Source organism: Pipra filicauda, unplaced genomic scaffold (genome assembly GCF_003945595.2).
Source record: "Pipra filicauda isolate LSUMZ 115617 unplaced genomic scaffold, ASM394559v2 scaffold264_size1072897_pilon, whole genome shotgun sequence".
In the NCBI taxonomy this organism is placed as follows: domain Eukaryota; kingdom Metazoa; phylum Chordata; class Aves; order Passeriformes; family Pipridae; genus Pipra; species Pipra filicauda.
The window spans coordinates 38,778-65,666 of record NW_024104381.1 but is presented as its reverse complement, the minus strand read 5'-3'; the positions used below and the strand labels follow the sequence as shown (position 1 = coordinate 65,666).

General features: G+C 60.8%; 1 protein-coding gene across 2 annotated transcripts; it reads left to right on the top strand.

Moving 5' to 3' along the window:
- Positions 1-715: 715 nt before the first annotated feature.
- Positions 716-25,020, top strand: TMCC2 (transmembrane and coiled-coil domain family 2). 2 transcript variants are annotated; one of them, XM_039382303.1, is made up of 5 exons: positions 716-897; positions 8,188-8,700; positions 21,757-22,691; positions 22,969-23,104; positions 23,773-25,020. In XM_039382303.1, exons 1-5 carry the CDS (start codon positions 733-735, stop codon positions 24,082-24,084), a joined length of 2,061 nt encoding a protein of 686 aa, XP_039238237.1. In that variant the 5' UTR covers positions 716-732; the 3' UTR covers positions 24,085-25,020. The 2 variants fall into 2 exon arrangements, with proteins under 2 accessions (XP_039238237.1, XP_039238238.1); XM_039382304.1 differs by lacking the exons at positions 716-897; positions 8,188-8,700 and adding an exon at positions 17,255-18,105.
- The last annotated feature ends 1,869 nt before the right edge of the window (positions 25,021-26,889 follow it).

The following is a 26,889-nucleotide window of genomic DNA, read 5'->3' as shown; positions in this document are numbered from 1 at the left end:
GGGGCACGCCGGGAGATGTAGTTCACGCTGCATCTACGTGCAGTTCATGGTGCTGTGCGCGCAGGGCATGCCGGGAGTTGTAGTCCGCCGCGCCGCGAAGCCCCGTGGGGACTGTAGTCTCGCGAAGAGGCGCCGCCGACCCATCTCCGCGGCCTCCGCCCACCCCCGCGGGGGGGAGGAAGAGAAAAAACAACCAGAAAAAAAATCCCAGAACGACCATAAAACAGTGTGTTTATAAAGGAGAAAGAAAAGGGGAAGGAAAAGGGAAAGGAAAAGGAGAAGGGAAGGGAAAAGTGGTGCTGTCGCTCCCGGTTGCGGAGCGCTGCGCGGCACCGGCGCGGCAGGAGGCGGGACACGCCCCGCGGCAGCTCTCGCCAATCACCGCCGGCCGCCCCGCCCTCTGCGCGCTTCCATTGGATAACCTTGCCGTCACTCAGCGGGAGGCTCGCCCTCTAGCCCCGCCCCCTGCACCGCCTCCGCCAATCTCCGCAATCCTCTCCGCCCCCCGCGCGCCGCCATTGGCCCGCGGCGCTGTCAGTCAGCGGCGGCGGCGATGCCGGTGCCGGCGGCGGGCGCGGAGCCGCCGGGGCGCGGAGCCGCCGCCCGGCCCGGGCTCGGGCTCGGCGGGGCGGGCGGGCCGGGGCCGCACCGCCCGCGGGCCCCGCACCGGGCCCCCGGCCGCCGCCCGGAGCCGCCGCCGCCCCCCGCGCCCCCCGCGCCCCGCGCCCCGCTATGAAGCGGTGCCGCTCGGACGAGCTGCAGCAGCCCGAGGACGATCCCGCGGCGGAGCCGCCGCCCGGGCACGGCGGCATGGAGGGCAAGGCCGGGGAGGCGGCGGCGGCCAGCCCCGAGGCGGGCGCTGTCCCGCCGCAGCGCTCCAAGCCCCCCGACCTGAAGGTGAGCGGCGGGGACGTCCCGCTGGGACACGGGCTGGGGGGGAGGATCCCGATGGAGCATCCTATGGGATGCTGAGCGCCCCGCGGGGTCACCCCTGCGATGGAGCTCGGGGGGTGCCGCCGTCCCCACCCCACGGTGCCGACCCTGCCACAGGTGTGACCTTGGAGGGTACGGGATGGCTCCGGGACGGGGGCGATCCCGGGAGGAGAGTGCTTCAGGGATGGGGACGGTGCTGGGGTGGGGAGGATCCTGGGAATAGGGTGCTCCGGGGGTGGGGAGGGTCCTGGATGAGGATGATTCTGGGATGGGGATGCTCCTTTTATGGGGATGCTTCTGGATGGGGATGCTCCAGGGATGGGGACGGTCCTGGAATGGGGAGGCTCCTGGAATGGGGATGGTCCAGGATGAGGATGCCCCTGGGATGGAGATGGTCGCAGGATTGGGATGCTCCTGGGATGAGGATACTCCTGGGATGAGGATGCTCCTAAATGAGGATGCTCCAGGGATGCAGATGGACCAAGGATGGGGATGGTCCTGCGATGAGGATGCTCCTGGGATGAGGAGCTGGCGGGATGAGGGTGGTCCCAGGCAGGGGTGACAGGGCTGTGCCCCCGCAGAGAGCCCGGTACATCCCTGCCCGGTGCGGGGGGGACGCTCCGGGAGGATCCGGGGCTGCGGCACCGGGAAGTGACGGTGTAGAAATGGCCCCGAGGCTGCTCCTCCCGGGCCTTCGGGCTGGGTCCGGTCAGGGAGGAAAACAAGTTCCGCGGCACCGCAGCGCTTGCGGGAGGGAAGGAGGCGATCCCGAGGGAGGAAAGGAGGAGGATGGGGCGGTCCCGTGGGAAATCGGGCGGAAAATTCCCGCGGGTTTGGAAGCAGGAGCAGCTCCAACCCCCCGGCTGTTCAACAGGGTCCCGCCAGCGAGGGCACGGTGGGGTTTCATCCTGCAGGGATGAATTCCCTGCAAGAAAACCTCTGGAACTGGGGGTTTTCAGGCGCTGCAGCGGCCGCCGGTTCGCTGTGGTGACACCGTGGTGGTCACACAGTGGTGGTCCAGAGGTGCTGCTTCCATTCCCCGGTTTCGAAAAGGCCTGGAAAAAATGGGAGATGTCCCTTGGCACCCCTGGGCAGCCTGGGATGCAGGGTGGAGTCCCCTATTGTGGACACCCCACCCGGCTGCTCGGCCTAGAAGGTCTCCCCAGTGTGGTCAAGGTCATGTGGAAGCCAAAAAGCAGGTCCAGGGCTGCCAGTGCCTACAGGCATCCCTTCCAGACAGGCACCAGGGATTGAAACCCCCGTTCCTACAGGAGAAAACTCGGCTGCTTTAAGCACAAGAAGGCCAGTGGCTGCAGGATGTGACACACGAGGCCTTTCCCTCCATGTCCGAGCAGCAGCTCCTGCTCCCGAGGCTGTTTGGGCTCTGCTGTCGTGGGGTACAAAAAACAGCTGGAAGGGAGAGCCCCGAGCCAGGGCAGGGCACATCCATGGGCTGTGAGGGTGGGCAGGCCCTGGCACAGGTTGCCCAGAGAAGCTGTGGCTGCCCCTGAATCCCTGGAAGTGTCCAAGGCCAGGTTGGATGAGAACCTGCTCTAGCACAGGGTGCTCCTGCCTGTGGAACTGGATGAGCTTTAAGGCCCCTTCCAACCCAAACCATTCTGTGACTCTGTGACTCTGTGACTCCATGATTCTGTGCTCCATGGGGATGTGGAGCTCGGGGCCGTGCAAAGCTGGGATATCCTCACCCTGAGGAGGCTCAGCTTGGCTTAGCCAGGGCGGTGTTTCCCATGCACGTCATCCCTCAGCATCACCCCCCTCCTTTCTCCATCCCACCCAGGGCCCTTCTCACCTGCACAGGGGGTCAGGAAGGGGTGGGAGCGTGGGGCAGATGGCTCTGAGCAGCACCCCAAGCATTCCTGGGTCAGCACATCCAGCCTGGAGCTGGAGCTGGAGCTGGAGCTCAGCCGGCCCTGCAGCCTCACCCCGCCGGCAGCCCCGGCCGTGGCCAAGTGCCCATTGATTTTATCGACCTGAGCGTGGTACCCTGCTGCAGGTTTGCTTCCAGTGCTCACCTCTAACGCGCCTGTAGCTCAGCAATTAATTACCTGCATGGAATAAATTCTCAGACTCGCTTCACTGGGCAGAGCAGATGGGAAGCTGTGCCCGGGAGCTGCCCGCAGCTTCCGTGGGGCTCTGCCACGGCCACCACGAGCAGCCACTTCACCTCCTGCTGCTGCAATTAGGGGCATCTTTAGTATAATCTGAGAGTTTTCCCGCCCCAAACCCCCTCTGGAGCTGCACAGTGGGGTGGGTCCAAGCTGGTCCCTCTGCTGTGCCCAGGCTGGCACGGTGCCACCCACCAAACCGACGGCCTCAGCTCCCCGTGCAGCAGCGTAAACTTTCCTTTGCTGCCCAGCTGAAGATGGATTTGAGCTGGCAAGCTGGAAACAACAGGCTGCCTTGTGTCATCTCCCTCCCTGAACCCCGGCAGATGCGTGGCAGCTCTCCCTTCCCCAGCCCTGCTCCCGCTCCTCTGCCGCCAGCGAGGGCTCCATTAGGGGAAAAGAGGGAAAAAATAAGTTCTGGCAAGGAGCAGGGCTGATGTGTGACACAGAGTTCTGCTCAACAATACAGCAGGTGGCAGGGATTGCTGTGCTCTGCAGCAGAGTGACTGGATCCATGCAAAGCACTGCAGAAGGAGACATCCAGCCTCTCGTGGCTGCCAGGGTGTCCCAGCAGCACTTGGTCCCACTGCCACTGTCCCCAAGCACCTCTGAGTGTTTCCCCTGGGTCACTCTCTTGTTCTCCCCAGTGGTCTGATCTGGCCAAGGGCTGAAAGTTGAAGCCTGACATCGTTTCCATCTCCAGTTTCATGGTCCTGGTCTTCGTGGCTCCTGCCTTTCCTGCCTTTGAACCTGAAATCCAAGATCAGTAGGAATCCAGAGGCATCGGCCTCAGCTCTTCCTGCTCCTCAGGGCCTGATCCAAACCCCACATCCATGGCCAAAATGCTTCCCTTGGGCTCTGTGGAGCTGGGGAGCCCCTCCTGAGGAGGAGGGAGATGAGGGACAAGGGGAGGCCCCAGTACAGGACTTCACTTCCCAGCACTGGGAGCAATGGGGTTGGGACAGGGGTGGCTGAAGGGGATGGAGTGAAGCATAAACCTCCCATTTCCTCCCACTCAGCTGGTTTATTTTTTTTGGAGATCCCAGGGGGATGGATGTGGGGGTGGAGACCCCTCGATGGGATTCATGGCAGTGCAGGGAGGACAGGGAGGATTCCTCCTCTCCATAAAGGTCACCAGCCCCTATTCTAAACCCTGAGGTGCATTAATATTTAATCCTGGGCACGAACAATTTTCCAGGCATATTTTGGTGCTGAAAGGACACGGCCAAGGTGAGCTGGCTCCCCTGTGGCTCTGGCATGGGTGGAGCTGTTGTCAGGCAGCCGAGCAGCGCAGTCCCTGGAGCAGCCACATCCATCACCTCCCCGGGGCATCGCCCACCCAAAGCTCTGGGGCTGCTGGCAGGGACCCCCGGGGGTCTCTGCTGCACCCCAGGACCCCCTGGCCCCTCAGGGAGGGCAGAGCATCCCCCCAGGCAGGGTGTTCCCTGGAGTTTGTGCCGGGCACAGCAGAGTGGAGGGAGCGCGGGGCCCTCCCGGGAGCTGCACTCGCATCCCAGCGGGAACAGGCTCGTGGTGGTGTGGGCTGCTCCATGCCCAGCTGCCTGTGATCCCACATCTGGTCCCCTCCAGGATCCCCATCCTTGCCTCCCACTGGATTTCAGCCCTCAGCATCCCCCCAGTCCGCTGAGAGGTGAGAGCCGTGGCAGAGGCGGCCGCGAGCTGCCCCGGTCCCCCAGGAGCACATCTGGCACATCTGGCTCCTCTCAGCCCCAGCAGCAGAGATCTCACCCTGGAAATGTCACCTGGGATGGGGAGCTCGGGAGGGGTCTGGAGCCCCCCACACCTGGGCAGTGAATTCCCTGTTTTTGGGGAAGAGGCTCCGGGAGCTGCCTGTCGCTCCAGCGTGTTGGTAGTGCCTGAACCAACATGACTAACGGTTGTCACATGTTTGTTCCCTCCTGCTGGCCCCGGGAGGAGCAGTGTGCCTGTGGGGGAGTGCCTGATTTGCAGTTTTAGAACAGCTCCACGTTTGCCTCGGCGTTTTTTTGGCAGTGGGAGGAGCGGCAGAACGGGAGCTTGGGGTGCTCTGTGAGATGGGGCTGAGAGGGGCAGCGGGGCTGTCACCCCGTGGGGACAACTCTGAGCCTGTCCCCCAGCCTGGCTGGAGGGTGCTGGGTGGTTTTAGGACCCCCTTGGTGGGGATCCAGAGGAGGATCAGCTGGAGGAAGCAGCAGGAGGACTGGAAACCCCACCTAGGGAAGAGCAGGACCTGTTGGCTCCTGCTGCTGTTTGGGGGCTGTGAGCTGTGGCCTCCCCTGTCTGGTGGGGGATTGGAACCCCCTGTGCCTTAAAATAAGGAGTGCTGAGGGATGGGATGGGGTGGGAAGGGATGGGACTTCCCCTGTGTCTGTGCAGTGCTTCAGAGAGCCCCAGAGTCTCGGCTGGAGCCTCTGGGCAGGCCAGGGATATCAATAATTAATAGTAATAATAACAATTGAGCAGGATTTCGCAGCATGTGGCCGTGCTAGAAGGTCATGGCAACAAGATCCCCTCCTTGTGTGTCTGTCTGAAAGCCGAGTAAGAGGTTTGGATGTCGGGCTGGAAAGAGCTGGAAAACCATTTAGTGGGAAACTGGGAGGTTTCAGTGGCAGGAGAGCCACAGTGGGCAAGGGCAGCACCTGGCTCTCCCATGGGATGTTGCCAAAGGGCAGAGGCCAAGACAAAACAGCCATGCAAGTCACAGTTTTCCTGCAAGATACGTTGCTTTGGGTTAAAATGGGATTTTTTCCCAGCTCTTCTCAGTGCAGGTGGAGCAGGGGCTGCTCCTTTGAACTCCACAGAAACAAGTCCCCGCCACCAAGCAGGAGACCCTGGCTGCATTAATGAAGAAGTCCAAAGAAATACAGATATTTTGGCATTAAAATCAGTGTTTTACAGCTGTCCACACTGAGAAATTAATCTCTGTATCCAGTTATTATTTTGCTGTTCCAAAACAGCCCATGCAGATGCTCTGTCCCGAGCCACAAGTGGTCTGGTGCCAGAAAAATGCCTCTGCTTTGGAAGTGCAGGAATTTCCCAGAGTAACAGGAGAAAGCAGAGTTTTTACATCAGCAGATTCTCTGCAGAATCACCTGTTTGTGGCCACCACTCCCAACAACTCCGTGCAGACAAACCTTGAGCTCTGCGAGCCGTTGGTCCCGTGGGTTCCAGCCTGGAGTAGCAGGGCTGGGATTCCTCTCTTTGCTTCCCTTTCAGGAAAAACTTGGAAAGGGCCTGAGGAGAGTTTGTTTTAAAAGGCTCATTTCAGTCAGGTGGAGCTGTTGGACCAGAAACACCTGAGGGCTTCTGGCTCCCACCTCTGCGTTTGCTGCTGGGAAAACCTCTTCTCCTTCACTGCCAGCTCCACTTTTATGTTGTTTTCATCACCCTCGAGGAAGGGAGTTGGTTGTTTCTTTTCACTTGGACCTTCTAAAGAGCTGAGTGTGCCCCTGAGGGTCTGCCATGCCCTGGAGGGGAGAAATCTGAGGGTTTAGTGTTATTACCTACCTAATGCAGCCTCTGTTTCCATAGAGACTCTATAAATAGAATAAAAATTTAAATCACTATTTCCCGAAGTAGCATTTCAGCTACTGTAGATTTATTATATATTTCCCAGGAAAAACCAAAAGGATGGATATTCTCACTGTGAATGGCTGAGGGGAGGATTAAAGGCTTTGCCTGCAGAGTTTAGTGACACGGGAATCTCGTTGCTGGTTCTTTGTCAGCGTTGTAGGTGGGATGGGAATTAGGCCCTGCTGGATTTGGACCTTGTGGCTTTAATATCTGGGATCTTTTAGGAGAAGGAGTCCTTTCTGTATGGCCGTAAAATCCTCCTCAGCCTGCAGCTCCTGGAGGTCGTGTCTGGAACATCAGAGCTTTTCCAAAATTCCCGAGCCTTTGCCAAGTGCTCCCAGCTCCCGCTGGTTTCCGAGCAGGAGCTGCTGTCACGGGAACCAGCGTCCCTGGGGACAGTCCTGCCACAGTACATCGGAGGTGAAGTGGCCCAGGACGTCAGCAGGGTCAGGATTGGCGTCCTCAGAACGGGGAATGCTCGGCTTGGCTCCAGAGTTGAGGCAGGGAACAGCGGGGCAGCCCCGTGCCCTGGGATCCGCCGGGTTCCTGGGGCTGCTCGGGGAGGGGAGAGGAGCTTTGGATGTCCCAAGAGCCTTTACTTGCTGCCTGGCAGCCGTGATGGAGCAGGGATCGGGGGCTCTGGGATCCGCTGAGCCCTTCAGAGATGCTGGAAGTTGCTGCCCACGCTGCTGCCCCCCTGACTGGGCACACGGTGCAGAGGGCACCCGGCCAAAACCTGCCAGGGATGCAAATCTGGGCGATCCAGTGGCTGCAGGGAAAGCTGTGCGGGCTGTAATCGGGAGCAGGATCTGTTCCACCATCCATATTGCATGACTGCAGTGTGGCCCTGGCCACCCCCATTCCCGGGAGCCCTCCTGGGAACAGCCCTGTGCTCCGTGGGAATGCCAGTCCCACCCCTGGGAGAGGGACACCTCAGGGGCTGCATTTGGTGGCACAGGGCCGTGAGCTGTGGTTTTACCCCCATAGGCAAGGCAAGGCCAGCCTGGACCATGGAAAATCCCACGGGGAAAAGCCCCCCACCCCTCCAATCCTTCCTGGAGCAGGCGGCTCTTGCGAGGCTCCAAAGCTGGGAGTAACCTTGGCATTCCTAGGGAAGGAAGAGGCTGCTCCGTGCCCTCTGCCTGTGGGATTGGGGTCTCTGTGCAGCGTGTTGGCTCCAAACTCTGAGGGTCTTTCTGCTCTTCTTGCTAATTTAGGGATAACCAGGGCTCATTGGAGACCCCCTGTCACGTGGAATGCTGGTGGAGCCACCGTGCTCAGCCCTGTGCGCCAACAAACGGCCACTGATATTTAGGATTTTCCACGGGTGTAAGTGCAGCACTGGCAGCAGGGCTCGTTCCCTTCCCAGATCCCTTGGGGACGGCCTGGGGGGGTCCCCAGAACCCTCCAGGAGCTCTTTTTACCCCCTCAAAATCGGGAGGGGGTAATTGATTTCGGTCCGGCACGAGCTCCGTCCCTCGGAGCCGCGGGCGCCGTTAGCGGGGCGATGCCACGGCAGCCGCGGGAGCTGTTCTCCTCTGCCCCTGTTCCACAGAAAATCCAGCAGCTGTCCGAGGGCTCCATGTTCGGCCACGGCCTGAAGCACCTGTTCCACAGCCGCCGGCGCTCGCGGGAGCGGGAGCAGCAGAACCCGCAGGACTCGCTGCCGCCGCCGCCGCCGCCCGGCGCGTCCGACCACGAGTCCCCCGACGAGAAGGAGCGTTCCCCGGAGATGCACCGCGTGTCCTACGCCGTGTCCCTGCACGACCTGCCCGCCCGGCCCACCGCCTTCAACCGCGTGCTGCAGCAGATCCGCTCCCGGCCCTCCATCAAGCGCGGCACGAGCCTGCACAGCGGCGGCCGCCGCGCCAAGAGCGGCTCCCTGGAGCCCCAGAAGGGCAGCCCCCACCTCGGGCGCAAGGCCCCCCAGGACAGCGGCCTCACGGCCATCCTGCATCAGCACCAGGGCCGGCCCAGGTCCTCCTCCACCACGGACACTGCCATCCTCCTGGCCGAGAGCGGGGCCGTCTACCTGCTCACCGAGGACACCGAGGGCCTGGCCGATAAGGTAGGGCTGCAGGGAGGGAGCTGGGGGGGACCTGGGGGGGCTCAGCCTGGGCAAAAGGAGGCTTAGGAGGGACTTTCCCACTCCACAACTCCCTGACAGGAGTGGGGAGCCAGAGGGGAGTCAGGCTCTCCTCTCAGCGACAGGACAAGAGGACACAGTCTTAAGCTGCTCCAGGGGATGTTTGGGTTGGACATCGGGAAGAATTTCTTTGCAGAAAGGGTGATTAGACATGGGAATGGGCTGCCCAGGGAGGTGGTGGAGTCGCCATCTCTGGAGGTGTCCAAGGAAAGGCTGGGTGTGGCACTCACTGTGTCTGGGTGACGAGGTGGGCAGGGGTCACAAGTTGGACTCGATGATCTTGGAGGGCTTTTCCAGCCTCAGTGGTTCTGTGATTCTGTGGCTGCCCCCGGCCTGGGCTGAGAACACTCTGCAGAGCCGGGGCAGGGCTGGGTGCAGAGCACCCCAAAGTGCTGCTGGGATGAGATTGTCCCTCGGGGCAGCACTGGTGGCACCAGACAGCGGATGGGAACCAGTCGGGTCTGGAGCTGCTGGGGTTGATGCTTCTCTTGTGGAGAAATGAAGGCAGGAACATGCACTGGTCTGATTCCCAGAGAGGGATTTGAGGGAAAGAAGAAAGGACCTGGCAAGCCCTCTGTGCCAGTGGGATGGGACCCCTGGCACGGGGTCTGAGGGGATCCTGGCAGCCCAGTGCTGGGCACCTGTAAGGGTTGAGCTGTGAATTGTCCCATCCAAAGTGATTTTTGAAGCAGTCCATGCCGAGCTGATGGACAGGATGGTGTTTCCATCTAGTGTTTAGTGCCATTAATTATGAACCAGCCGAGATTAGCCCAGCAGGCACATTGAGTTCACGGGGCAGGCAGGGAGAGGTGCTCCAGGAGCCAGTGGGATTCTCCATGTTGGCTTCTCTCCTTGGCCTTTGGAGCTCAGGGAGTGTCCCACTCTAAAACTGCTCTCTGCAGCCCTGAGGGCCAGAAGTATCCTTCTTTTTTTTTTTTATAATTTCCCTGGAAATACCAGCCGTGAGTTGGCAAAGCTTGGCATGGGGAGATGGGCAGGCAGGCTCTGGCATCCCACGGGGGCTCCTGCTGGGTGGCTTTGTCAGGAATAGCTGTGTCATGGGGTGGCAGGGGCTGGGCAGAGCTGCCAGGGTGGGACAGCAGTGGGGTGTCAGGTCCATGTGCTCCCCCAGGCAGTGGCACCCAGCGGGTGCAGGGGACGGGAGCGATGCTTCCCGCGTGCCCCCCACCCAAACACTCCTCTCTGCTTGCTCTCCTAGAGGGAAATCTGACCTGGACACTCCTTTTGCCCTCTGAGCTAATGGAAAAAGGCTCAACCAGATAGTTTTTCTTTCTGTTTCCCTGGGGCAGTGGCAGTGCCAAGCTGCAGCTGACGCTCGTGGTGTGCGGCGGGTGCCAGCCCTGCTCCCCTGCCACCACCAGGACGTGGGAATCTGGGCCCAGGGGATGAACAACGTCATTGTATCAGCAGCCTTGCAAGAAATGACTGCCCAGGTCCTCCTCTACCCCCTCCAGGTCCTCCTCTGCCCCCTCCAGGTCCTCCTCTGCCCCCTTTACTGTGTGCAGATCAGGGCACTCTGACCCTTCCCTGCTCCTCCCCACTGGAATGTCGAGCACGGACCGAGTGCCCACACAGGGGCAGGAGCAGCAGGTTGTTAATTGGAGCCAAAATTTCTTCCCTGTGGCATTGCCTTGCAAGGAGCCCAGTCCCAGTGAGCCCTCTGGGGTTATGGCCAAAGCTTTGATCCCGCTGGGACAGAAGCCCCCAGAGGGAGGCAAGAGCAGAGCAGGTCCGTGTCCACTCCCAGGGCAGCACAGAAAGGGGATGAATAATTAACTGCATATGACACAAAGAGTAATAAGAAGAGAGGAGATACTGGGGCCTTTGTGAGGCAGTGGAAAAATAACCTATTTAGAGAAACAAGAGCTACGTGATATTCTCGTGCCGGATTATTTTTCCATAGCCCTCAGGAGCCTCCTGCCCGCAGCAAAGCAGCTCCTTTTCCTCAGGGGTGGCTGGTGTGGCCATGCCCTGGGCTCCAGCACCCCCAGGAGGGGGGTGACACTGGGCCAGGATTGCTTGGCATCACTCCTGCCTTGTCCTCAGGGATCTGACACCTCCTCCCTGTCTCACCCTCGGGGGCTCCTGGGAAAGGGCCATTTCCCCCAAAAAATGTCATGCTGGGTTTTCCCCCCGTTGCATAAGGAACACACTCTGGATGAATCCCTCATGGAGTCACTCAGCAAGTGACTTACAAACAGCTAGTGATTTTTTTTTCCCTTTTCTTTTTTTTCTTGATTAAGTTCCTGCAGTTCTCCCTTTTACCTGCCCTGGCTCCTCACCCCCTGGTCCCTGATGGCACCAGGCCACCTTCCACCCATATAGGTCCTGGCACACACAGTTCCTCCCCCCTGAACCCCTTAATTCTCTCCAGGTGGCAGGGAGCAGCTGGGGTGGCTGGAGAGGGACCATGGAACAGTCTGGGAATTCAGTGCTGGGTGCCAGTTCCAACCAGGGATCGTGGTGTACCCCAAGAGGTGCCTCGTGTGCCCCCCTGTGCTGCCCTGGGGAGCAGTGCCAAGGGCTCACCCCCACCCGGGGCCAGCAGAGGACTGTCACCCGTGCCACACACTGAGGACAAGGCTTTGCTTTGCGGGGTGATGCCCACCTGGAGGGTGTATTCCGTGGTTTCCCCCCCTCCTTCCCCAGCCTTCCACCCTTCCTGTGCCCACCTCGTGTGCGTGGGTGCGTTTGGGGATCCCTCGGGTGAGTTTGGGATGACTCGGATGAGTTTGGGATCCCTCGGATGAGTTTGGGATGGCTCAGATGAGTTTGGGATGACTCGGACATCCCCTGCCTCCTGCTGGCAGCTCGGCACCGAGGGTTTGGCTGCCGGCGCTGCTCCGGGAGCCCGTGTGTGTCTCCGGTTTGCGCTTCAGGGGTCTCCGCTCACCCACGAGCTGCGGGAGCATCCCTGGATCCCAAACCCCCCTCCCCTCCCGCCTCCCGCGGCTCTCCTGTTGGGCCGAGGTGGCACGTTCGGGGCGCACATCGCTGTCGGTGTGCCCGACACACCGGGACGCGCCGGTGGCACGGGTGACAGCGGCGGTGACAGGGGGGGTGACAGGGGGGTGACAGGGAGGTGACAGCGGCGGTGACAGGGGGGTGACAGGGGGGTGACAGCGGCGGGGCCGGGGCCGGGGGGAGGCTGCGGCGGGGCCCGCGCGTGGCTGCGGGAGCGTGCGGGAGAGGGAGCTTTCTCCTGATCTCCCTAATCCCCGCGCTGGTGACCCGCCAGGCCGCCGGCAGGGGCGGGCACACGGGAATTACCGCCTGGCACGGACGACGAGGCCCCGGCGCCGGGGGTTGGGGGGACGGGGGGGTCTCCCCGCAGCCCCCCATCCCCGCGGCCGGCGGGGTCTCCCCGCAGGCTCCCGGCGGGTCTCGCAGCCGAGCGCCGGTGCTGGCAGAGCATCCCGGGGGGAGCCTCGCCCCCCGCGGGGCCGCCGGAGCTGGAGCGGGGCGGCCGCGGGGTTCTGTGCCTGGTGCTGCCGGGGGGCTGCGCGGACGCCTGCGGGGACTGCGGGATGGTCCACGTGCAGGTGAGCCCCGCCTCGGCACGGGGGGTCCCCCCGGGGTTGGGGGGAGCGGCGCGGGGGCAGCGGCGGGGCCGGTGGCCGTTAGAGGGCGGCGTTACCGCAGCGCTGCGCCCCGTCCGTCCGTCCGTCCGTCTGTCCGTCCGTCCGTCCGTCTGTCCTCTCCCGGCCGCCTTCTCCCCGCGTCCCACGGGGGGGGTCCATCCCAAGTGTCGCGAGTGCCGGTGCTCAGCGCGGCTCGGACCCGCCGAGCATCCCCCGGGGGATGCGAGGGGCCGGACCCCGGTCGGGCTCGCTGTCCTCGGTGTCCCTCGGCAAGTGACAGCACCAGCTGCCACCGCTGCCCGTGTGGCCCCCCCGGGCCCCTCCCGCGGCCGCCTTGGCCTCCCGGAGCAGATGCTTCTCCTGTGAGACGCTGGAGGAACGGGGGGAGCAGGGGGGCTTTGTGCCGTGTCTCAGCTTTGGGCTCCCACCGGCTGTAAGCCACACTTATTTATGGGATCACAACCCAAGTGGGCTGTTTCCCTGCTCCAATCTCCTCTCCCCACGGCCCTCTCCCTGCCCCAGCCCTGCAGGAGAGGGTCTGCAGTGTCCTGGGGCTCTGCCTTGCAGGGGGGACCTGTCCTTACACCCCCAGCCCTGCTGTCCTGCTGCCTCAAGGGCACCAACCCTCTGGACACAGGGCAGGATTCATCCCGCTAAATTTAGATTTCCCCCGGGTCAGTGGCTATATCGGGGCCAGACGGATTACAGGCAGCAGGGAGAAACCTGGAATTCCTGGGCACCCCCCCGGGGTGGCTGTGGCCTGTGGGGGCAGAGGGGTTTGGGGTGGCTGAGGGGCTGTGGGACGGCTCAGCCTTCGCCAGGGCAGCTTGGGGATGGCAGGCAAAGTTCACTGTCCCTGCCCTGGCATCTGCTCTCTGGCACGTCCAGCTCAGCCCTGGGCTCCCTCCAGCCCTCCTGGCATCCAGCTGCCTTCAGTTCCAGGGGGAGGATGGGGTTTCTCCCTCCTACGGCTCCAGTTTCCCAGGACTGGTCTCAGTCCACAACTGGGACAGGGACGGGGATGGGGACTCTGCACAACCCACCTGTGGTTGTCCCCATGTCCACCCCAGGCAGAAGTTTCCCAGGCAGGGGGTTTCCCTCGTTCCCTGCCTCAGTTTCCCCAGCTGGGAACCGGAGCCAGCACATCCATGCCTCGGTGAAGTCCCGTGCATCTCTTCAGGAGGATTTGCTGGCAGAGGCAAAGCACATCCTCCCCTCCCACCCTGTTGAAATCCCAGGGAAGGAGGTAAAACAGGCCAGTGGTGGCTGCAAAAGGGAACAGAGGCAGTGGTGGTGTAAAGCTGCCCTCTCTGCAGCCCTCAGCCCCACGGCTGGGCATCCCTTGGGCACCTGGATCCCAAGGGGGTGAGCTGGGAAGCACCAGGGTGTGGAGACCCTACAAGTGCCCAGGGTTTTGAGGGAGAATTACTGACCTTGGCTGCAAACTGAGCTCCCACCAGGCCATCCCGGAGCTGGAGGTGTGAGAGCCTTTGTGCCCAGGGGAGCTCCCACCTCCCCACCTCCACCTCCCCACGTGTGGCAGGGGAATGAGTCTGCCAGCCAAGGAGGGGGGTGGGAACTCTGTTCTCCCATCGGGATGGTGCTTCCAGGAGCACTTTGCAACAAGCAGATAATAGCTGTGAAGACAAAGGCAGGCGAGATTGCTGCTTAATTAATTCAGGAGAAGAATATCAGACTGTGGTACTGATTCACCCCGTGCTGAAGACACCTCGTTCCCCAGCCTGGCTGACATATGGCTGCTGATTCCAGCCCACCAGCAGCTCCTGCTCCCGTCAGGCAGCGCTGCCAGCGCCACGATCCCGTGGGATTTGGGGTCTGTTGGTGTGTGGGATGGATGCCCAGGGTGCAGGGTTTGGGGAGCAGGGTTCGTGTCCGTGTGCTGGGATGGGGTGTGACGTGTCATCCTGACCCTCCTGAGTCGGGATGAGCAAAGCAGGGTCCTGCCTTGGGACTCCTCACCTCTCCCTGCTTCCCCCTCAAATCCTCCGTGCAAAAGCTCCCAAAAATCCCTCCTGGCTGCACAAAGACCCTGTTGGAGGTGTGGAACCCAGCTGCTGGTGGGTTTAGGGCTGGGTCACAGCTGCTGGAGCCCCCAGGGTTATTCCCTCCAGCAAAAACAACAGCAGGAATTTTTTTCTAAATATTCTCCAGGGCCCTGAATAGCTTCACCCAGGAGGGCTGGTCACTGAGTCATCCCTGCAGAGGTGTGACCTGCAGGCCCAGGCCACAGGGGACAGCCCCCAGATTGGAGGATGTGGTGTGGAATTAGGGAACACTGGGATCTGTGTGGGGTGGACGGGCACAGAGGCTCAGGGACTTCCCTGGGGAGGATCCTGGGATCTGCCTGTCTGTCCTTCTCCGGGTGCCATGAGCCCCTTGGGATGGGATTCCCACTCCTAGGCAAGGACTTAGGATGTTCAGGGATAAGGGGTGAGGAGCACGGTGGTACCTGCAGGAGAAGGCCAGGCTGCTGCTGGCAAGGGTGGAACTCTTGGCCGAGGAGCCACTGGCTTTGGACACCAAAAGCACTTGGGAATGTGATGCTGAGGAGCATCACAGTGGACTGAGCAGATCCTCACCTGTATCAGCATCCTGGCTCCTGGTAATCCATACACAGCTTTCCCAGCCTCATTGAGGAGACTCTGGTGCAGCTTGGATGGTTTTCCTCCTGTTTTCAGGAGCTGCTTCCCTAGACTAAGCCCAGCCCCAGGGAAAGCACAGCCTAAGCCCCAAATCTGCCACCTGTTCATGTTGCACCATAAGGTGACCCATCTCTTGGGTGAGATGCTCAGACCAGGAGTTTGTGGGTGGATCCTTCCCTGCTCAGCACCAGCACACACCAAACCTGCTGGGATTTTGTGGCCACCAGGGATTTTCTTTGCATAGGAGCTGGGCTTTTGGGATTTTTAAATTTGCCTCTTATGGTCAGGCCTGAAAAAACAGCTGCCTGCCACTAAAGCAGTGTACTAAATCTAAAGCACAGCTGGGGGTAAGGATAAAGGGGAGTCTGACACCAACCTCTTGGGTAATTCCCTTGCAAAACCACCACATTTCCCGTGCCAGGAGGGGGTTTGAATCCTGTGGAAGGGAGTCTGTGCCCCTGGGAGGGGAAATGCTGCACCACTGCTCCCCCTGGCTTCGCTGGGGCATTAATGAGCGATGCTGTTGCTTCTGCAATTATTTGTTAACCTTCCCCTTGTGCTGGGGAGCTGGCAGGTGGTTTCCAAGGAATCCAGCACCTGAGATCCCCAGTAAATCCCCAAAACGCTCTCCATGTCTTGCTGACTGCACAGTCTCATCCTGAACATCCCAGCCTTTATCAAGTCCTCGCTCCATCAGCGTCCTCTGGGGAAATCCGTGTTCCTCTGTCCTTCCCCAGGCCAGGGACAGCCCAGCAGGTCAGGCAGGCTTTGTGGGGGGCACTGCTGGGTGGGCTGTGTCGCAGCACCAGGGCAGGGCAGTGCCTGGCAGCCCCAAAAACCGCTGAGGGAAGCAGATGGGTTTCGGGGCCAGCCTTAAAGGAGGGAAGTGGAAAGCAGATTTCGGAGCAGGAAGAGTGCTTTGCACAGTGTCCTGTGCAGCTGGGTAATGTTCCTGCCCTGCTGAGACGGCAGAAGAGTGATGGGAAGTGACCTCTGACTCCTGTGCTAAAAGGAGAAGTGATGCTATGGGAGATACCAGCCCCGAGCTGACCGTCCCTCCTCATCTGCCCCGTGTCATGCCCCAGGCATCCACGGCCCGAGGCTTGGCCAGGCTGCTGAATCCACCCTCTGGGCTCAGGGGGACGGCTGAGCAGCAGTGCCAGCCCACGGGAGACACACTGCTCCTACCCAGGCTGGCGAGGAGCCCCGTGTGCTGCCAGCACCGTCCCCGTGGGCAGCGCCGCGGCGTCACCGCGGGCTCCGGCCGTTCCCGCGGCCCCGCAGCGCCCGTGCAGCACCAGGAGGAACCTCTGCCCCGTCCTCACCCTTCCCCAGCCTGGCTGAGCACCACATGGTAGGCACAGCTGGTTTCTGCTCCTGCTGGGTTTAATTTTCTGGGGAATCTGCTCTTCTCTCTGTGCCTTTCGGGATGGTCGGTGCCGGTGCCGCCGGGGTGGGAGCCCGGGCTGGAAGTGGGCAAGGATTTTAGTTGTTGGTGTTGAGCTGTGTGTTGGCAGCTTCACATCACGGATTGGGCCGTGACAGGCTGCTCCAGCTCTGCCTTCTCCCTGCTCCTGGCACCCGGAGAGCTGGAGCACAGGCACCAGTGCTGGTCCAGGAGTGCCTGGCATTGCCAGGCTAAAGGCTGCGGGGTCTCAAGCAGCACAGCTCGGGGTGCAGCATTGCTCTCCAGCGTGGCAGGCTGCACTTGCAGGGCACAGATGGCTGTGGGACAGCCCAGGAGGCCATGCAGGGCACGAGGCTGAGCAGTGCTGGGCTGGCTCAGCTGTGGGAGCAGCACAGGCTTCCCCATTACACATGGATCTAGGTCACGGTCAGCTCATCGCTCCGGCCTGCTCCGCTCCACGGGCGGCTGCAAATACTCCCTAAGCTCTTGTTGCCTCGTTGCTTTTTTTTTTTTTGAGGAATAACTAAAGCAGAGAGCTGCAAAGGAACCTGTCCCAGTTAGCCCTGTGTCTGTGGCCACAGTGGGTTTGAGGTTTCAGCATCAGCAGAGCTTTGGTCTGGCACAGCTCTGGGCTTCAGTTCTGCTTCCTTCAATTGCTCTTATCCAGGCCTGATCCATCAGCCCTGCTCTGTGCAGCCCCACGGGTCTGGGGTGACTCAAACATTCAAGCTCCAGGTCTCCTTCTCGCCCTTTGGCTCCTCAGCTGCTGGCCCAGGAATAAATGCCCAGTGCCCAGGGGGTGACTCCAGACTGCCACTGGCTTCAGCTGTGCCCGAGCCTGTCCCCGCTTGCTTTTCAGACATCTCATTTAATATCTTTTTGAATTGCACGTGAATCTCCAACACCTATATCTGGTCAGCCAGCTGGGTGTGTTTTCTGTGCCTTGCACCTTCTCCCGTGGTAGAATCGGGTCAGTGCCTTTCCCTCCATGGGAGAGGACAGATCCAGGTCCATCCAGTGCCCACCGAGGGTGAAGACACCTCCTGGTCCCGGCAGGAGTGGCTGGTTCCCATTTAGCTGCCTCAGGCTGCCCAGCTCCGTGCAGAATGACTGTGTTTTCCCCGTGTGCCTGTTCCACCGGGGTTTCTCCCTGATGGATGCCCTCCCCCTGCCTCTCCCAGGCTGTACGTGCTGCTCTGTGACACAGCAGATGCCAGGAGCCCGTCCCGACCCCCTGCGTCAGGGCCCAGGCAGCGTATGGGGCTGGAGGCGTGTGAATATCCCGGCACGGGGACGAGAGGGGGGTTTTGCGTTACAGCCCTGAAAGCTCCAGTCGCTGGGAGCTGTAAACAGCTCCGGCAGATTTCCTGAGTCGGCAATCCCGGCGGAGCCATCGCCTCCGTCCCCGCGCTCCCCCAGCGCCCGGGGCCAGCCCTGCCGGGGCTGCAAGGGGGGGTCATCCTCATCCTTCTCCTCCTCCTCCTCCTCCCTCCCTGCTGCTCCCCCCAAAACTTCGCTGCCATCAGCTGCTGCTTTCTCCCCGGCCGGGCAGCGGGCCATGGCAGCCGGCACTGCCCGGGCATCGCTGCGGGGACACGGCCGAGCCACCCACGCCAACTAGCCCCGGGGCACCCCAGCGCTGCCCGCCATGGAGGTAGGTCCTGGCAGCTGTTTGGGGTCCGAGCGAGGCGATGGGGAGGATGGTGAGGGGCAGAGAGACCCGCGGGGGGGGTTCGGTACCTCCGCTCCTGGCACGCGGGGAACGGAACCCACCGGGGCCGTGCCGGGTGGGAAACTCCTCTGGGAGCTGAATCCCCGAACGTGCCTCCCTGCATTATGTAAGGAAAATGGTTCTCAGGCTGGTAAATGAGCGGAGGCAGCTGCTGCCAGCCCGCTGTGCCCATCCAGGGATGGCACGGGAGCAGGGAGCGGGCAGGGCACGGAGGGGGACACGGGCTGCCCGCCTCGGGCGCTGCTGCAGGCTCCAAAGCAGGGTGGGAAGTGTGAGTCAGGGCTCCTGCTTCTATTTTCAACAGCTGGGGTGGGTCTGGTGGGAATAATAGCTCTGCTCCAGGAGGCTCAGGGCTGGGAAGGCACGTGGGGATGGGGACAGGGACACTCTGGGTGTCCCTGGTGACGCTGGGCAGTCGCCGGCTCACAGGATGCTGTGCTGAGTTACACTGATAAAGTGCTCTGGGGAAGAGGGGCCACATTTAATAACTGCCCCAAAATCACCCTCCCCACGTCCACTACCCACCTGCATTTCTCTCCCCCGTGGCTTTGCACAGCCACAAAGGGACCCAGACACGGTGACACCTTTGCTGTGGAGCCGCCGGATCAGCACAGCAGCTCCCTGCGTGTGCCCTGCATCCAACATCCCTCAGCAGCCCAGTGGCACTTGTTTTTCCCATGCCTGAAGGTGCACGTGGTCCTTCCCACGGCCTTTGTATCCCAGCCAGGAATCACAGCCACACTTTGCAGGGAGAGTCCTCGCTCCAGGGGGGGATGCAGCACGAGCCGCGGCAGTAACTCATCCAACCGTGCTTCCCAGTGGGCTGGAGGGCTTGGAAAACAGAATAGTTCAGGGTATGAGTAAGTGCCTCGAGAGTTTCGCTCTGAACTTTGCGATAATTGTGCAATTTCTTAAGGAGGGGGCTAAATCCAGCCGGGGGTGTGTGGGGAGACCCGAGGCTGCACTGCAGGGCCCCGGCCCCGAGCTCCTCACCTGCCTGCTGGGCTTCCCTCCACCAAACCTGCAGCACCAAAGAACCCGGCATTGCATAATTGTGCCAGGCCGTGGCCCTCTAAGCACTGTTTGCTCAGCTTATTAGCTCGAGCCTTTTGCATATCTCAGCTCTCCTGGGCCGAGTTCTGTTGATAAGAATAATTTCCCTCCCTGCGTCCTGCATTCCTCCCGCATCCCACATCACCCCCGGCTCTCCCCTCCGAGCCTGCCTGGAAAACAAGTGCTGGAAAACAGCACTTTCATTTTGATGTGCCTACCAGAGGGCTTTCTGCATGTAGGGAAAGTGTGGCTTTTAATAATCCCCTTGTTAAATCCACTGCACAGTCATTTAGGCTTGCTGGGATTTAGCAGGCAGTGTCTGTTAATGCTGCAGAGATCTGTATTGTGGGTTTTTTTGGTTGTTGTTTTCAAAGCAATAACCTGATGTGCCTTTCCTATGATCTGTCCCGTGTCTGAGAGAGAGCAGGGGACAGGATTTCATCCCAGCCCTGTCAGCATGGATGGGCAGCACTGGATCTGTGCAGTTCACCACCCATCCTGCCCCTCCCTTCCCCCCGTGCTCCCAAATATAATCCCTCGAACAAATCCCAGAATCCCAGAATGGTTTGGGTTGGAAGAGACCTTAAAGATCATCTTATTCCAACCCCCTGCCACGAACAGGGACACCTTCCACAAGCCCAGGCTGCTCCAACCTGGCCTTGGACACTTCCAGGGATGGAGCATCCACAGCTTCCCTGGGCAACCTGTGCCAGGGCCTGCCCACCCTCACAGGGAAGAGTTTCTTCCCACTATCCCCTCTAAACCTACTCTCTTTCCAATCCAAAAGATTGGCTTTACAGGGGTGATTCCCAAACCTTTCCCTCTTTGGAAACTTCCCCCCTTGGCTGGCCCAGCCGGGGTTTCCCATGTCGGTACCTCCGGACCTGCCTTTTCCTCTGCCAGGGGCAGTTTTTCCCTCTCTCTCTGCACAGAATTGCACAGCTGGGCAAAAAGTCTGTTTCCTGCTGTTTCTAATTTTTGCCTCTTGATAAGAAACCAAAGCAAAACCCTTCGTGGGGGGCCCAGCCTGGCTGAGTGGCTAAGAATAGCCTGGCAGCAGGGGCTGAAAACTCGGCAGTTAATTTGTTGGGAATTAATGTTTATTTAAAAATCACCACTCCAGACAGTGAGTCCAGCTGGGTTCTGCCTTTTGCTCTCATCCTCCAGCCCATGCCCCAAATTACAGAGTGGAGAGAGACCAAAAGCCCTTGGGGAGGGGGCTGGGGCTGCTCCCAAGGAAGCTGAGAACTCCAGACGAAGTTCCAACACCCCCAGACTCCCAGCAGGACAACAGGGAAGGAGGAGATGCAAGTGAATAACAGGAGGGCAATGTTGGCTCTGGCTTTTCCAAGCCCCCTGGGGACCTGCTGCAGATGGGAATGTTCACAAGCAGCATCTTGAGAACATTCCTCCCTCCTGCACCCGGCATTTCCTGGAGATAACACACTCCTAAGCAATGATCTCGCAGCATTATCCCTATTAAGGGGTCATTCGGGGAAAGTGTGATGGAAATTAGAAATTATTCAGGTCTGCCAACAGTATTTAACTTTCAAGCAGCTCTTAATTAGAAGCCAGGAGCCATTTATACAACCAGGGAGGTTTTGCATAAGAATCTGCATATAAAACCCAGCAACTGGAAAGATTTAGTGGATTTTTTTTTTTTTTTCCCCAAGTGGCCAAGCAGCAATTCCGGGTTGGAGAGCACGAGGCAGGACCTGGGTTGCAGTCCAGGCCCTGCCAGTGATTTTAAATGTGGCCTCAGGCAAGTGATTTCCTCTCCCAAAGCTCCAGTTTTTTCCATCTGTAAAATGGAATTTGGCATTTGTCCGAATTTCCTGGGTGGCGGCTCGTGTTTCCGAGAGGAGTTTGGCATTGCTAGGTGAGGAGGATTGGAAAAGCGAGCAAAGGAATCCCTGCACTTGCAGCTCTGGGATCAGGAGCTGATCCCAAGTCACCCACAGCTCGGGGTTAGGGCAGAGTTTCTCTTGGGCTGAGCTCCCGGGGCCATCCAGGCTAAAAGCCAGGCTGAAAGCGAGACTAAAATACCTCTGGGTTGCTCAATCCCTGTCCTCTCCGCTGCTTGGGTGGGAGATCTCATGATGGGTTCCAGTTGTCCTCTCTCCTTTCCCTGGCTGGCAAGTCCAGCAGCCCAGAAAGGCAGGTCCCTGTCCCTGCACGGAGCGGGGGCAGAAAGTCAAGGCGAGCTCCTGGTGGCAGCAGATGCTCCTTGGTGAAAGGCACTGGGAAAACCCAGCCCCAAAGCCCTGATTGTTTGGCTGCTCTGCTCCCTCACTGGTGTATTCCTGGCGTGCCAGCAGGGGTGGTGTGGCCGGGAAATGTTCAACCAGCTGGAAAACAACCCAACACCTTGGAAAACAACCCCACACCTCGCTGTCGCTCTGGTTAACTATTCTCCCGCCCAGCTTGTCCCCTGTTCTGTGCCCCCTGTCCCCTCCCCTCCCCTCCCTGGGGCGTTTTCTCCCTCCCCTGAGCATGACCCCGCTCTCTCTTCACTGGCAGCTGGACAAGGGGGACGTGACCACTCTGAACCTGCCCCCGGGCGCCGGGCACGGCGACGCCGACGGCACCGTGTGCCTGGACGTGCCCGATGGCACCCCCGACCCGCACCGGACCAAAGCCGCCATCGAGCACCTGCACCAGAAGATCCTCAAGATCACGGAGCAGATCAAGATCGAGCAGGAGGCGCGGGATGACAACGTGGCCGAGTACCTGAAGCTGGCCAACAACGCGGACAAGCAGCAGGCGTCGCGCATCAAGCAGGTGTTCGAGAAGAAGAACCAGAAGTCGGCGCAGACCATCGCGCAGCTGCACAAGAAGCTGGAGCACTACCACAAGAAGCTGAAGGAGATCGAGCAGAACGGCCCCTCCCGCCAGCCCAAGGATGTGTTCCGGGACATGCACCAGGGCCTCAAGGACGTGGGGGCCAACGTGCGCTCCAGCATCAGCGGCTTCAGCGGCGGCGTGGTGGAGGGCGTCAAGGGCGGCCTCTCGGGGCTCTCCCAGGCCACCCACACGGCCGTGGTGTCCAAGCCGCGCGAGTTCGCCAGCCTCATCCGCAACAAGTTCGGCAGCGCCGACAACATCGCCCACCTGAAGGACACGCTGGACGACGGGCACCCCGAGGAGGCCTCGCGGGCGCTCAGCGGCAGCGCCACGCTGGTGTCCAGCCCCAAGTACGGCAGCGACGACGAGTGTTCCAGCGCCACGTCGGGCTCCGCCGGCGGCAGCAACTCCGGCGCGGGGCCCGGCGGGCTGGGGAGCCCCAAGTCCAACACGCTGGACAGCCACCACAACAACTTCGACACCATCCTGGAGGAGCTGCGGGAGATCAAGGACAGCCAGTCCCACCTGGAGGACTCCATGGAGGACCTCAAGGCGCAGCTGCAGCGGGATTACACTTACATGACGCAGTGCCTGCAGGAGGAGCGGTACAGGTAGGGGTGGGGGGGGCCTGTGTCACCCAGGGGGGCTCTTTGGGGACCGTAAACCACCGTCCTGGGCTTGTCCAGCTGAGCACTGCATTCCAAGGACATGGAATGTCCCCACTGCCCTCCTCGCTGCCGGACCCTCGTGGAGGATCTTGTGATGTTTTCCCTCAGCAGCCACAAGCAGGGGAGGGTTGGAGGGGCCGGGTGGCGTCCCCAGTGACAGGGGCAGGAGGGCAGGGGGGTCTCAGGGAGATCTGCCCAGCTCAGTGCCCCTCCTGCACAGGTACGAGCGCCTGGAGGAGCAGCTGAACGACCTCACGGAGCTGCACCAGAACGAAATGACCAACCTGAAGCAGGAGCTGGCCAGCATGGAGGAGAAGGTGGCCTACCAGTCCTACGAGAGGGCACGGGACATCCAGGTAGGGCAGGGTGAGGGCTCAGCCCCCTCGCTGCACCCTCCATCCACGGGGAGAGGGAGAGACCCCGGGCTGGAATAGAGGGTGGGGAAGGGGGATCCCTTTTCCTGGCACCCTCCAGGTCACAGCAAGAAGCAGGTAACTAAACCATGTCCCCAAAACCATAGAATGGGTTGGATTGGAAGAGACAGTAAAGCTCATCTCCTTCCACCCCCTGCCATGGGCAGGGACACCTTCCACTAGCCCAGGTTGCTCCAAGCCCCGTCCAACCTGGCCTTGGACACTTCCAGGGATCCAGGGGCAGCCACAGCTTCTCTGGGCAACCTGTGCCCGGGCCTGCCCACCCTCCCAGGGAAGAATTCCTTCCCAATATCCCATCTAACCCTGCCCTCTGGCAGTGGGAAGCCTTTCCCCCTTGTCCTGTCACTCCCATGCCCCTGTAAAGAGGAATCCCAGCGAGTCCCTGTTGTGCTGGTGTCCCCGGGTGCTCCAGGCCAACACAGTCCCCCCGTCCCAGTTTGGCTCATTTTCCCTGCTGAGGTGGGTCCTCCCAACACCCTCCAGCCCAGCCAGAGCAAAACCTCCCCACAGCAAGGTCCGGGAGGGTGGGACAGGCACCGAAATCCCTGGGGGGGGCATCCCTGGAGCCGCTGACCCGCCGCCCCTCGCAGGAGGCCGTGGAGTCCTGCCTGACGCGGGTGACCAAGCTGGAGCTGCAGCAGCAGCAGCAGCAGGTGGTGCAGCTGGAAGGGGTGGAAAACGCCAACGCCCGGGCCCTGCTGGGCAAGTTCATCAACGTCATCCTGGCCCTCATGGCCGTGCTGCTCGTCTTCGTCTCCACCATCGCCAACTTCATCACGCCGCTCATGAAGACCCGCATGCGCATCCTCAGCACCGCCCTGCTCGTCCTCCTCCTCTTCTTCCTCTGGAAGCACTGGGACTCCATCAGCTACTTCCTGGAGCACGTCCTGCTCCCCAGCTGATCCCGCAGCTCGGGGGGGAGGCTTTCCATTTCCCGCCGAGGAGAGGGAGGAGGGCACGGGGGTCCAAAAGCCTTCGGGGTTGTTTCTTCACGCGCTCGGTCCGGCTGCTTTTCCAGCCCTCGGTGGTCACCTGGAGTTGGAGTTGGGATCCCTCAGTCAGTCCTCTGGGGTGTTTGGGGAGGGTGGGATGGGGAACGAGGAGGAGTTTTGGAAGACATTTTTGGTTTATGGGGCGCTGGGTTTTTTCTAGGGGGGTTTTGGATGGTTTTTTACCCCGAAGTCCGTGGGAAGGAGATCTTCTGCAGGGCTCTTCAGGTGGTGGGAAGGATTGAGCTGGACCAAGCCTGGCTCCAGGAGAGCTTCCTGCAGAGAGAGGAGAGGGGTTAACTGGGGCTGGGTTTTCCCTTTCGTCCTTGACGACCAAGGTGGCGAAAAGCTCAGTTCTGGGATGGAGCGAAAGCAAAGCACGTGGTGATGGAGAAAGCGGGTCCAAGGCAAACACAGCAGGACACACACGTCCCACCAGCCTCTCCCGAGCCCAGCACAGCCCAGCCAGGACAGAGCAGGGCTGTGACAGTGTCCTGGTGTCCCCACAGGGGCTGGGCAGACACGGGGGACCCGGTGCTGCCGACGGCACCGGCACGAGCGAGATCCCCTCCGCTGGTCTCATTTATTTATTTCCCAGTTCTTTGGCTTTAGTTGATCCAATCTCTTCAGGGACACCTGGACTTTCTGGCATCACGCCTCTGAGTTCTGCAGCCTCTGCCCTGTGTCGTGTGTGTGTGCGCGTGTGCGGTTTTTAATTTAATTCCAGACTCTGTTTCCATTTGTGAATCAAAGCTGGTGGGGCACAGGGGTGGGGGAGCAGCTGCCTCCCAGCCCCACCCCAGAGCACAGCATGCTGTCTCGGATGTTTCTTAAATTATTTCATACATATATATTTATGTAATATATCTATACACACACATATATATATAAATATATATATAAAAGTACGTGCACAGCCAGGTCCTCCTCTGGTGCAAAACCACCGGCCTTGAGGCCCTGAGCCACTTTGCCTCAGCTGAGAATTTGGCCCTTAACATTTTTCCATGGCACTTCCCAGGGCTGGCACAGAGCACAGGGAGCTGGGGAGGGTTGTTGGGGGTCTCACAGATGCACGTGGAGGAGAAGCTGCCTGTCCTCTCCCACCTCCTCTGTGCTCCCAGGGCCAAGCCAGCCCACCCTGCATCCCCTCAGCACTTGAGCATCACCTCTCACACCAGCACAGCTTGAGCATCAGAAGTCCTCTGGCATCTGGGAGGTGACACGGGTTTGGGATCAGAGAGGAGGTTCAGCCAGGCCCCTGTGCAGGAGCAGGGCTGTGCCCAGGTGGGACACACAGGTATGGACAGGCCACACCTTTGTGGAGGCTCCCTGGGGCCCGTTGCTGCAGGTGACACCCAGGGCACCCCCTCTCTGGGGAGAACAGTCACATTTATCCCCGTGAACATCTGAGCGAGGTGGGCCTGCCCAGAGTGGGGGACCTGCCCCATCCTGGGGTCCAGCAGAGCTCCCTGCCCTGCCACGTCCCAGCCAGGAGCACCTTGCACCAGGTCAGCCCTTACTCCATGAAATACCTGTAAGAACAAAGCAGAGAATAATTAAATCCCAAAGCCAGAGCTCCCTAAACTCAGCTCCATCCGCTGAGCCCAGACCCTGAGAGCCCGTTGGGGGGACCCCAGGGGTGCAGCTGCCCCCACCCTGCCAGCCCCACGCCCGGAGGGAGGGAAGTGGATGGGGAAAAACCCTCTTTTGCTGGTGGTTCTCAGCGTCGCAGGCAGAGGCAGAGGCAGAGGGGGCTGCGGGCAGGGGGACGCGGCACCGCGGACCCGCAGCCACAGGAGGGCCCCCGGTCCCCACCGCAGATCCCGGAGCATCTTCCCTTCCCGCCGGGCTGGGGCAGGGGCAGGGTGGGAGCCCAGGGTGGAGCCCCCCACCCCAATTAGCGCCTTAACCCCTTCCTGCCCGCAGCGCAGCGCTGCCCCAGCGCCACAGCTCAGCACCAGCAGCCAGAGAATCACAGAATGGTTTGGGTTGGAAGGGACCTTAAAGCTCATCCAGTTCCACCCCCTGCCCTGGGCAGGGACACCTTCCACTAGCCCAGGTTGCTCCAAGCCCCGTCCAACCTGGCCCTGGACACTTCCAGGGATGGGGCAGCCACAGCTTCTCTGGGCAACCTGTGCCAGGGCCTCACTACCCTTATTTTAAAAAATGCCTTCCTTATATCCCATCTAAACCGACCCTTTTTTAATTCAAAACCATTTTACCCCTTGTCCTGTCACACAATCGCTGTGGAGATTTTGGGGCAGGAGCCCCACACATGTGAGTCCTGCCACCCCCCCCAGCCGGTGACACTTGGGGACATTCACATCAGAACGGTCATGTCCTGGCACTGCCCAGTCCCTGTGACCTCCTTGGCAGCAGCCAGAGGAGGCCCCGGTGCTGGGGCAGCGTCAGAGCTCCTCCAGCCTGCTGGGTGATCCCATCCCAGCGGGAATTTCGGCACCTCCCGTTCCCAGACCTGCCTGTCCCTCTCCCTGCTCCTCACTTCCACTCCATCCTGCCCCAAGGATGGGTCGTGCCAGCCGGGACTGTCACCCCACTGCCCCTCCAGCATCCTCCCGCTCCCCGGGCAGGGCACCCGGCCGAGCCCCCCCCTCTCGCGGGCAAGCAGCTGGCACACGGGGCCACTGGCACCTTCCCATGCCCAGCGAGGGGGAGGTGGGAGCCAGCCAACGCCGCGCTGGGAGCCGGGGAGCCGCT